The sequence below is a fragment of the Alosa pseudoharengus genome, unplaced genomic scaffold (assembly GCF_046254945.1).
Source record: "Alosa pseudoharengus isolate Yale_2024_CS ecotype anadromous, Long Island Sound unplaced genomic scaffold, YU_APseudo_1.1 YU_APseudo_1.1_scf_8, whole genome shotgun sequence".
In the NCBI taxonomy this organism is placed as follows: domain Eukaryota; kingdom Metazoa; phylum Chordata; class Actinopteri; order Clupeiformes; family Clupeidae; genus Alosa; species Alosa pseudoharengus.
Window position 1 is genome coordinate 26,367,171 of NW_027468870.1, and position 12,107 is coordinate 26,379,277.

Genomic DNA, 12,107 nt, shown 5'->3' on the forward strand with positions numbered 1-12,107 from the left:
AGTGCTACAGTTCTGCAAATGAAAAGAGGAAGCAGTATTACAGGTTTGATGAACTACGACTGTTGTTCTCCCTAAGATCATTCAGGATCAACTGCTCAGAGCAAGTCAACAGACATTTGCACTCAGAGATGGCAAAATGCACTTTCCATACTCAAGTAGAAGTAGATACTTGTGTAAAAAGTACCGATTCAACTTAATCACTCAAGTAAAAAGTAATGGTAACTAAGTACAGACTCGGCAATGTACCGAAGTAGGCATATAAAAGTAAAAAGTATCGAAGCCTTTTTGGAAGAATATTTTAGTTTTTGGAGTTTTGCCCCTTTTAGTTTACACCTCTTGGGTTCAGAGGTGTAAAAGTCCGGCTTCAGAAAGTAAAGGTCTTGCCACATATTTACTCCAACCATTCAGTATCAGCTGATTCTAATTAGCACAACTCCCCGGCCATAGCCTGGAAAATCCAGACCCTGTTAATCTAGAAAGATTAAGGGTCTGGCCACGAATAATGAAAATGGCCTAACTCGAGGGGCGGCACCAAGCATGCATTTGAAAATCTCACTGCACGCTATTGGATAACACTACGACCAATGTTTACTGACTGATTCCGGACTTCGACACAATTGGATAACACTACGACCAATGTTTACTGACTAATTCGTTGCAGCGATGTGGTCACCTGTTTAGCTCGCCTCTGGCCCGCCCATATTTCAGATACACCGATGTGATTGGTTCCTCTCGAAGGGCTAAAAGTAACGTGCATCATTATTCATTGCCAGAGTGTTTTGCCGGGACAATTCAAATTGTGCTTTCGCGAGAACTCCCAGGATTTCCAGGGTACCTCAGCCAGCTAGCTAGCTGAGTGAAATCATGTGTGTTACGTGCACAGGTAGAACCAATACATGGCAGGACTTACTTTCTGAAGGTGGACTTTCACACCTCTGCCTGGGTTATAACAATGGCTTTATGTTCAAATAACTTCATTAAGATAAGAACAGTCACTTTTTGGTTCACATTTTATTTGTACAGTATGGTCCTCTATTTACAGATACTCAGATAATACACAAATTGTCAAATCTATCAAAACTGTGCTTTAAGAATTTATGGTTAAGTTTAGGGATTGAGTTTGATTAAGGTGATGTCCAGTTGCTGGTTAAAGCACAGTTTTGATAGATTTGACAATTTGTGTATTATCAGAAAGTTCAGTTATTGGAACCTAGAGCCAGTGTTATCCTGGCAGGGGGTGAAAAAAAGTGGTAACAACTATTTTAAAGACTGAATTTCCACAAAATCTGTAAAGTCTCTGCATTAGGTGGACTATCTATTCTATATGAAGTGTTACCACTTTTTTTCACCCCCAGGATAACACTGGCTCTGAATCTTACTTTCTGAGAATTAAATACAGGTATACTACTACTACTACTACCTACATCCAGTAAAATATTGAGACATGTCCTGCCCGTGCCTTTGTACCAGGAGAGAGCTGCAGGCGCGGAGTGCAGAGTACAGGGCAGAGCTGGCTGAGATGAAAGAGCGTGTCAACCGCAGACCTCTGATGCTGCACAGCCTCTACGACGTCAGTACTCCTCTGCTGTCTGCTTTCCCACTGTAGAACACTACTCAGTGAACACTGCGCAGGGCTGGAGCAAGCCTCTTTTAACTGGCCCACCTCGCTAAGGCCCTGCAGCATAGGACTTTCCTGGCTTGAGTTTAGCAGAATATATAGAAGATAAGATGTAGAACATATAGGATAACCAATTCACTCTATAGTCTGTATTGGCTTGGCTTTATGTACAATTGTTCTTACCAAGTGAAGTCTCTCATCAGTATTTGCCAGGTCATCAGTACTGCGGGTCATTTAGTCATAAACTGACCCGTGTCCGTGTGTATCCTCCTCTTTGGTGTGTCTCTCTTGTAGCCAGCCATGCAAGACCACAACTCCTGCTTGATTCTGGAACACAAGGTGCTAGATGACTTCCTGCGTTGGAATCAAGCGCAGACTGGTGACCAGAGCCATCAGCTTCAAATAGAGAGTTAAATGCACATACTGACAACCTGGAGGAAGAAATTTTGACTTTGTACAACTGACTACAATGATAAACACTTTGATAAACACTACAATGATATACAATTTGTGGAAATTCTGTTTTTCAATACAATGTGTAATATGCAAAAGGAATGTATACGTTTTGTGTAAATATTGTGGTAATATGTTAAGGGCATGATAATACTACATGTATTAGTATTTTCACAGAAAACATACATTAGCAGCTTGGGTCCTTGTATGTAATTTGCATCGCTTGTTAACACCAATCAAATTGACTGCAGACAACATTCAATGTTGTGCTTCATTGACCATAAACCAGTACAACATTTAAACCTACATGACATTGACCACAGGGGTGTTAATTGTAAGATTTTACGCACCCCAACAATTTCAGAACTTGAGTCTACAAGTCTTGCCTCAACATTGTCCTCTTTTGAACTGGTTTCATTAAAGACAGCAGTTAGAACTTGCTGACATGGGTTCTAAAAAGTGACTCCTATCTTTATGAAAATAACATGGCTACTGTAAGACTGTCAAATATTAAATGGAACACACATTTCTGTTGCCTTCAGCAAATGCATAAAATGGCTGTTCCCAATTCCAATCAAAATGCAAAAATTACACAAGTGGGACATGGTAATGAGGAATGAAAATAACTTAGATGAACGACACTGCACATAATCAAACATAAAAGGGGAATAAAAGAGACCATTTTCATTTAAAAGTCTCACCAAACCTTTAATTTACATTGTTTTTCAAGACGGATGCTGAATAGAGCTTCCTCATGTATACCTAAAGCAATGTATTTAAAGTGATTCTTCAAAGCAATTGGGAGTATATACTTTAACATGATGCAAAGGACACATTTCATTTTCTTTTTTCTTCATTTTTTTAGAAAATAAAAAAGCAAACAAAGACAGAAATAAAACAATTATTCTGTTACAGATAAGTGTTGGTAACTATATAGTCCCATTTGTGTTAAGTGTGCTTATGGCATTACTATACCAATCAAATCAATGGAAATAATACTCGTATACTCAATGAAAGGGCTAATTCAATTTGGGCAAATGTTGTGTACACTAAACCTCATACTTCAAGTGAAATTACAGCTGTGATAACTGCAGTGTCAAAATCCAAATAGTTCAGGACATCTTCAGATGAGTAGCTGACTCCATAAAGTGCTGACATGACCTCTTTAAGACTTTGGGAGCATTGACCAACAGAAATTAGACGAGCTACCACACTGTAGTAACACATCATTTGTAGATGTGATTCATAGACAGTATTTGTAAAAAAACAAAAATGTGTCAATGGAGTGCCAACCGATATTTCACTGTACGTACAACACAGCACACCATCGATGAAGATTCAACAAACAAAACTTGAGATGAACCTCTTGAATACAATAGAATTTGTTGGACTGTGAAGAATTGGAGTTGCAGACCTTAAAACAATGTTCTATGAAGAGCAAAGTTCAACCTCCTGCCATAGTATACCATCTAGCAAACCAACAGAGAAGAGGGCTGACTCTATTTTTAAATGTTAAAATTGAAGGAAAAATAACACACCTTTTAAAAGGCTGTTCTGATAGCTGCAGTGTAAGCATAAATCATAAAGTTTGAAATTCGAGTGGTGTGAACACCCTATCTGGCAAAGCCCTATCTGGCAACCCTGAGAAAAATAAAAGCCATTCATTAATTTCCAGCTGCTGCTACAGTGCTGAAAGGATTCAGTTCTCGCTTACAGAGCACTAGATGCTGAGCACCACTCCACTGTTCAGCACTAAACATATGTGCATATGGGCACCCTTCCTACCACATCATTAACGCTTCAACTGGCTGCTTACTAGAACACAGGCCACTGCATTCAACAGAGGAATAACAACCATTTTATATCTACCCAGATGACAGGTATATGAAAAGACTATAAGGGGATAAAATGACATATAATTCCTCCTCTCTGCCTAAAATATATACTGTACACTTTGATAACTGATGTGAAGGATTGATATGCTACAAATAATAGTAATAATTTAGAGAAGTTTTCTTTGTGGAAGAAAAGTGCCATGGCATAATTCTTTTGTCTGTAGAAGTGGATTATTAGATGGCTACCAGATTTTCCTATTGCCAGGAAAACAAAACAGTTGAAAAGTATCCCTCTGTTTCAAACACTTCACCCCCCCCCCCCACACACACCTTGGCTCCCTCATACAGTACCATTTAGAAGTCATCCATCTGAATAATCACCAGGTTACAACGATGTCACACACTCACAGAGAGTACCGACATGTTGGGTACCCCTCCCCTTTTTAAGGCAAGTGGTGACCAATACGTCAAAAGTCCCTTGCCATAGGATGATGCCAGGCTTTAGAAGCCACGCTAGTATTGCAAAAAACAGAGATAAGTCCTCTCCACATATTCTAGTCAATTGCTTTTGGCATCTGTGGTTTGGTATCCACTACCAATGGCAGCCAAGCATGGCAAGGGCTATAATAGGAAAACACAAGCAAATTCATGTACATTTTCAACTATATACATAAAGCATTAAATAAATACATGTGCGCACTGCCATGTGTGTGCACAGAAAAATATTTGCCACAAACAAACAAAAAAAACGATCAGTCTGACTGCGCAAGTCACTCAAGGATTTTCTGTACACTAACTGGAACGGCTAGACACACAGGGCACCCTAATGTGGAGCCCCTAACGGTTGTCTGTCTCTTCAGTGCGTGCTAAGTGAGGTAAACAGGACTTCATGTAAACACTTTCAGTATGCTTCAGGGAAGCTGGGGTGTGTTGGGAGCGCCTCCCCCTGCCTGTCCCCCCCCCCCCCCCCCCCCTCTCTCTCTGCGGACCCTTCAGTATGGGGACACACAGCACATGGGCCAGTCCTCCCTGCCTCCAACACAGCTCTTACAGGCGAGGAGGGCAGGAGACTTGTACAGCTCTGGATTTCGGCGGAAACGTGTTGGTCACCAGAGTGCGGCGTTACACAGCAACTTCCCCCCTGGTCCACAGTGGACGAGGGACCACTAAGTATTTATGTAGCATCACAGAGCATCCCCATCAATTACTACATCTACACAATAACACCACTACATCGTACAAGTAAAATACATTTTAAGTTTCTTTTTAAACAAAGTTATATATCTTCATTATAAATATTTTTCCTGTGCTGTTGTGCCCTCTATCAATACAAAATATAAATATAGTGTCATATTTACTATTTCTAGCTGTTTCCCTTTGTATACTTTTAAAGCATCTTTTTAAAACACAATTTGTCAAATGTACAATTTCAAACTAGAAATCTCCCAAGGAACATCTTCAAAATAAAATCTGACAATGTAATGAATTAAATTAAATTAAAAAAAATAGTGACTTGTGACAGGAGGAAGGGTTCAAACATAAATTGTCCATGGGCCATGTGAGTGCATAGGTGCGAAATTCATCAGAAATGTGTCAACCACTAATGCGACATGGAAACTCTTCAGGCTTCTTGAGGTTTGGTAGCTGAAGAGGAAGGGTGAGAACAGACTGGGTCTATTCTCGCCCACGTGTTGGTGAGATTATCCGGATCATTCCATCTCTGCTCTCTGTCCCTCTTGCTTGAGATCATTCCTGCTGTTTGAATGGACCTATTCCAACTGCTGACTGCGTTGAACTTGCCTTGCTCAAATAAAAATGCTAATGAATAAGTATACAAACAGTCTGTTTTCGAGGCCATGTTTCTAACACTTTGTGGTGTACATTCAGGAACATTCATATTGAAAGTGAAAAACAAAAAACAAAGAAACAACGTAACAAAAAAAGTTATTATTATTCACTATCATTAACAATTACCAATCGCCGCAATAATTTATCATATATTACAAATTATTTCTACTTTTTTTGCAGTCCATAATCCCTGCCATGGTTCTCTGTTCCTTAAAGTTTTTCTTTTGAGGGAATCCAGATATAAGGTCCAGACTGCTCCTCGATCACCATTTTGCACTGGGTATAAATGTCCTCTAAGGTCTCTCCTTGAACAAGAGCTGCAAAAGAAAAGCAGAGGGGAGGAGATGATTGAGAGAAGCAGGCCGCGACACTCTTACTTTATATCCACAGTCCTTTTGCTTTTCATACAGCTTGCTTATTAAGAAAGCTACCCGTCTCCAATGGTCTGTAACTAAGTACATGATACCCACATGATATTCAATATTGGGCATTTATGGTATTTTAAGAATACTCTTTCTTTTATCATAGAGGACTCGAGCAACTAATAACCTTTATAGAGCAGGCATTCACACTTGTGGCTGCTAACGATATTCTATGTTGTGAGAATAAAGTGATGATGAAGTTCCTTGTTAGCGTAAAGATACAGTGCGTCTTGAAAACTCATGCATATTTCATAACAACAAAGACACAGTGCTGAGAGTCACACACTCAGGAGGGCTCTGAAAACCCCCTCATGTCACACATGACGGAGACTAATGGCTTTCTCCAGTTGGCCTCCGAGGCAACAGAGCTTGAATATGCAAAAGACCCCGGTGGCCCCTGCCAAACCCTCAGCAACTCCGAGAAAGCTCCCGTAACAAGCTGTCAGACGCCACCCCCCACCCCTCCTTGTGATTTGCTTACCTGTGAAAAACTCGCCAAACTCCTGCTCCAGCTTCATGGCGCGGTCATACGTCTTCCTCGCCTGCTCTTCCGTCAGCCTCTTGTTCATCTCCCTGGGAAACAAATCAACAGCTCAGTGCTTCACTCCCTGACAACAACACACTGGATTTCCTCACACTTGAAGGTTTAGGATACAATTTCAAAAGAACTACGTTACTACTTACATTAATGATTCTATGGACCTGGGCTTTATAAAGATGGCAATTGGGTAGAGTTGTGCTACTTGTAGCCGTTTAATGGCATTCCCAGACACATCCAATATGCAATGCTTCCCCTAGGAGAGCAGGAGAAGGCAAGAATGAACAACAAACACTTGTTAAAAGTGGAAAAAAACAAGTGCTTTAGTTGAAGCTATGCCACAAAATCACTATAATCTACAACAAATGTATGAGTCCCATAAAACCAAACATCCATAAATATTTATAGTTAATGATGAATTAATGGTGAATTAATGCAGCCAAGTAATGCCTCTCACCCGCTCTGCCACATATCTGACAGACTGTACACTGGTTCCATAAAGATTGTCATTGTATTGCCCCGCTTCGATGAACTTGTGCTCTTGGATGTCTTTTTCCATTTGCTCGCGGGAGGTCACAAAGTGATAGTCTCGGCCGTCCACCTCGTAATCCCGCTTCGGTCGTGTCGTGTCTGAGTGATGATGACAAGATGTGGGATGACAGTAAGGAAATGATTTGGGGAGTCGTTCGTTCATGCATTAATATGCTGACAGGAATTTTACACACAGGACTCAAGACAGTCGAAACTGTCTGAATCTGTTCCTCAGAAGGACACGACTGGCCCTTCAGTGCAGAGACTTTCTTCATAAGTAATCTATGGCTTCAATTACTGTAAAAATGGGGACATTTTTTCATTAACTAGTGTGTGTTTCCTATGACTATAAAGAACTGTGAAGGTGTGAAGTGAACTTCTACAGGATCTAAAGACTGAGTGAGGAGGAGGACTATCTATCTGGTTCACTACATCCTGTACTGATAGATTAAGGACTGATTGGCTCACTTACCCACTTGCCCTGAACTGTTAGCTGCTTTTTAAGGTTTTAAAAATGAACAAAAAGACAGGTAAATAAAACACACACAGACAGAAAAAAACAGACATAAAACACAAAAACGTTAAAAAAAACAACACAAAATAACAAAACAAAAAACAACTTCAACACAAACACATTCTAAATAAAGTCACAACACAAAACAGATGGGATAGTTGAACAAAAACACAAAAGACTCAAACTCAAAAAGCAACACACAAACACACACACAAACAAAAACACAAACACAAACATATCTGGAGTCTAGAAACACAAATGATGCTGCACTGGTCCAGGGAGGGATGGCAGAACTTTATAGCTGCCACACTACTTACCCTGATGCCATCCCTCTACTCTACCAGTGCCAGCCCAGACAGGCTACGTTTCCTCTGCCACCTACTGAGGTGGACACAACAGTACCCTTTAGGGCTGTGGGTTCTACTCACGTGGCACACATGAGCCAAATTTGTCGGGGAACTCAGAGATCAGGTCATCGTTCACTCGGTCCTTCATTGGCCCAAGAATGATGACTGGCCGGGCATAGGTAACTGTTGGGATTTAAAGAAAGCTTCTGTTAAAACACATAGATGTCAGCTGTCAGCTTTGGGACTGCCTGTGCTAGTATATGAAGGCTTTTATTACCAGGTCTGCTGAAATGTAACGGGGGCCTGAGAAACACTTACTTTCTTGCCGCATGACAGGCTCATAAGAAAGAATCAAATCCTCTTGACTCCCTGTAGAAAGACAGAGATAATAAACACACTGGACACAGGATTGAATTGTCTTCCCAAGTGATGCTCATTCACAAACAACAGCTCTGAAAAATGTTATGCATACATCACACAATGTGTTATATGACTGTGTAGATTTGGACAAGGATGATGGCTTTGCTGAGAGCTCTGATGAAATACACAGAATAGTCCCATGAGTCGGTTTCTAGGCACAGGACATAAAAACTTCATAACTCTGAGCAGAGGAGATTCGGATATGTAAGAACAGAGACCCCCACTTTGCTTTTTCCATTTGTGCAACGACTCTAAGCTCGATTAATGCCTCAAAACGTCTTTAGAAGCAGGAAGAAAGGCAAACAGCACCATAGCAACAGATCTTGGTTAAATACTAGGGGGTGGATTCCTTTGTGCCTCAGGAAGTAGTAAGGAAGTCACTACTGCCTGAGCCACAGTGACGGGGGCTTTTATGCTCTTTTTTTGTCCTGTGGTACTGAAAACAGGCGGGATATGGGCTTCTGAGCTCCCCTAGATCAAAGGCGGGTTTGTGCACGACAGGCCCACACCGGGTGGATCAGCTGAAGGTCTAGGCCAGATCAATCAAGCTCGGCTGTGAGGCGTGGCAGAACGCTCTGATGGATGGACGCTGCGGCCGGTGCAGACAGCCCATCCATCACCAGACCCATCCTGCTCCAGGAGTGTCGGCTGAGGGTGGCTGAACTCCTCACCCTGGAGACACACACACACACCTCCTCCTGTAGCATGGCAGGGGAGGTAGCTGGGTGACTGATCTGTCAGCAAACAAAAGCATTCTCCTCCCAAACGAAGTCATTTAAATATCACTGTGCCATTATATGCCATAATTAAATATCTCTCCACCCAATCTGGTCCATGTTAGAGTGGCAAAGACAAGAAAAGGGAGAGAGAGGGGAGGGAGAGGGAGAGAGAGAGAGAGAGAGAGAGAGAGAGAGAGAGCTTGCCTGCTGAGACGGTTCACTGCTCTTTTGGCATCAGATCTGCACAGTATTCCGGAAGCATCACAAAAAGTGTATTTGACATGAAGCTGAACTCTTCATGTCTCCGTCATGCTCTGGATGGGGCCCATTAACGCTCTTATTCAGAGCAGCCATGCACATCACACTCAATGGCCTTCAGCATCAACACACAAAATGTGTCCGCACTGTTTCTGGGGGAAAATGCGCCATTAATTGGAACCTACAGGATAATGGACCTCTACATACAGTGTGATGCTTGGGAGTACAAGACAATATGTTCTCTATAATAGCATAAAGAGAGATTTTTTACCTCAAATGACTGGCCTTTAGGAAAGTGTTGGACAATAACTGTGCTATTTTCTTTCTTTCTTTATATACTGTTAATGGTGTGGAGAGGTATGTTGCAAAGGTTTTTCTACACATTGTATTGTATTCTATGTGGAAGGTAGTCAGTAAGATCTCATGCCACAATTAGAGCAATATGATGCAGAGCATTCTACAGTTCCTTTTCAATAATACACAAAAAAAGACAAAAATGATGTTCCTATGTAGAAACATTTGGATGTGTATTATGCAGGCCAAGTCATTCTGATAGATTAAAATTCATCAATCCTTGACACAGCTTTTCATGAATATGGCAGTAGCTCTGCATAATAATGCATTCTATGTCAAATAATGTGGGCAAAATGCCATCACTGGTGAATACAGTATATATTAGTGACTAAGAGCCACATCACTCAGTGTGCCACAGGAGATAACGGAGCGCGGTCCCACATGGGCAACTCTCTCATTAAAAATAACACCCACTATTGTAATGACAGCCGAGCTATAAACCGGCAAAACAAGACACCCCTATATGAACTGTGGAGTATGCCTGCCGCAGAGTTCCACTGGCTGGGCGCATGTGGGCACCGTGCCTCTGGGTCTCTGGTTCATGCCCGTCTTTGGAGGGCAGGCGGGCTTTTGTGCTGATGTTTTTCATGCTGTCAGAATCCATACAAAACATGATGCACAGCGTGGATGCAGAGGCTCCACACAGTCAACTGGCATCTGATCAAAATGCCTCCTCCTCCTCCTCCTGCTCCTCCTCCGAGACCACACTCTGGACAAACTCTCACCGCAGCTAAGACGGTGTCTCCGTGATCAGACTGGAGACTGCTATCATAACTCACTCAAATGAACCTCAGAATGAGAGACAGTGCGGCTAATGACCAGAAAGTCTAAACAGTTTAGGATGGTGCAGTGGTAAGCAAAAAAATTGCGAGCAACAAGGCAATCGCCACAAACGTTTGCCTCTGTCTGCTGAGTCTGATTGGACCTGGCTTTGATTTCACTTTAGCACTAATTTCATCTCATAGCACACCCCACTGGGCATGTTTACACACACACACACACACACACACACACACACACACACACACACACACACATACTATGCAAAACAACCATCATGGTAACAGCAGCACAGATAAGAATAACACAGAGACTCAAACAAACAACATTAACCAAGCACAAAGTCTTCTCAAACATAAAGGACCATGTGTGTATTACGACACATACACTGTATATTTTGGGGCAGGGTGATGCAGTGCATAAACAAGGTGAATGGGAGCGTTATGTGAGAGCTGTAGACATTAAGGAGTCAAACGTCCTAGCTTGCCAGCATGCACAGATAAGATAATGGCACCCCTGCCACCACCCACCCGTCAAACGTCATTCCAGAACAGGGAACCCAACAGAACGGAAAACAGAACCAAATAGAAAAGGGACGAGCCAGAACTGGAAATGCATGGGGATGGGTTTGGGGGTAGGTGCTGCAGACGGGACCATTCCTGTATGGACTTACTCAGCGTCTTTGTCCCATAACCGTCGTCACCTAATCCAGGAATGTCCTACATGGCCGTCCAGCAGACGGGGGGGAAGGAGGGAGGGAGAGACAGAAAGAGAAACAGAGAGAGAGGAGGAGGGGGGAGAAAGAGAGAAAGAGAAAGAGAGAGAGAGAAAACACAGCCGCAGAAAAGGAAGGTAGAGGTCAGTGGAGTGAGGGAGAGCAGGCCTAAACGGGCCAACTGAGACCCCGCTCTGGTCCAGAGCGCTGCGCTGGGCACTCTGACCGCTCGGCTAAGACAGACAGCTGAGAATATCCACACTGAGCAACCACATGGTTCTGACCCACAGGTTCTATACCAATTGGCGTTTAAGTGACAGTCAGGTTTAATCTTTGGTGCAGTAGAGCTGAAAGGTGGCTCTGAGACAGCAGTGTCTGCGGATGCTCAGTGTTGGATGCACACAGCTCTCTGTCATGGCGCCCAATACACACAAAACTGCCTAAACCTGCCTGCACCAGAGCCCTGCTGTACGCTTGTGTGTGTGCGTGCATCTGCGTGGGAATGTCTCAGGGAACCTGCAGGTCCAAAATAGTGTGTGTCCGTGCGTGTCAGTGTGTGTGTGTGTGTGTGTGTGTGTGTGTGTGTGTGTGTGTGTGTGTGTGTGTGGGTGTTCGCTGCGCCAGTCTCCACAGCTGCTACTTACGTTCCGAGTCACTGCCATCCTGCTCCCCTGGCTCCTTGTTCTTGTAGAATGGGAACTTGCGTGAAAAGATGAAGCTCTTTTTACGCTTTTCACTAAATGACTGTGAGGAGG

The 12,107-nt window shown here is 42.7% G+C and overlaps 1 protein-coding gene across 9 annotated transcripts in view; it reads right to left on the bottom strand.

The window, feature by feature from the left end:
* Positions 1-4,866: 4,866 nt before the first annotated feature.
* dlg2 (discs, large homolog 2 (Drosophila)) overlaps positions 4,867-12,107 on the bottom strand; it is a 185,470-nt gene continuing 178,229 nt past the window's right edge. For all 9 annotated transcript variants that reach the window (XM_076274521.1, XM_076274523.1, XM_076274522.1 and 6 more), the window contains 7 exons: positions 11,997-12,096; positions 8,425-8,475; positions 8,188-8,289; positions 7,172-7,344; positions 6,861-6,970; positions 6,658-6,749; positions 4,867-6,071 (listed from right to left, as the gene is read on the bottom strand). In XM_076274521.1, coding sequence (XP_076130636.1) covers positions 5,965-6,071; positions 6,658-6,749; positions 6,861-6,970; positions 7,172-7,344; positions 8,188-8,289; positions 8,425-8,475; positions 11,997-12,096 — 735 coding nt within the window. In that variant the 3' untranslated portion in view covers positions 4,867-5,964. The remainder of the gene's footprint in view (positions 6,072-6,657; positions 6,750-6,860; positions 6,971-7,171; positions 7,345-8,187; positions 8,290-8,424; positions 8,476-11,996; positions 12,097-12,107) is intronic.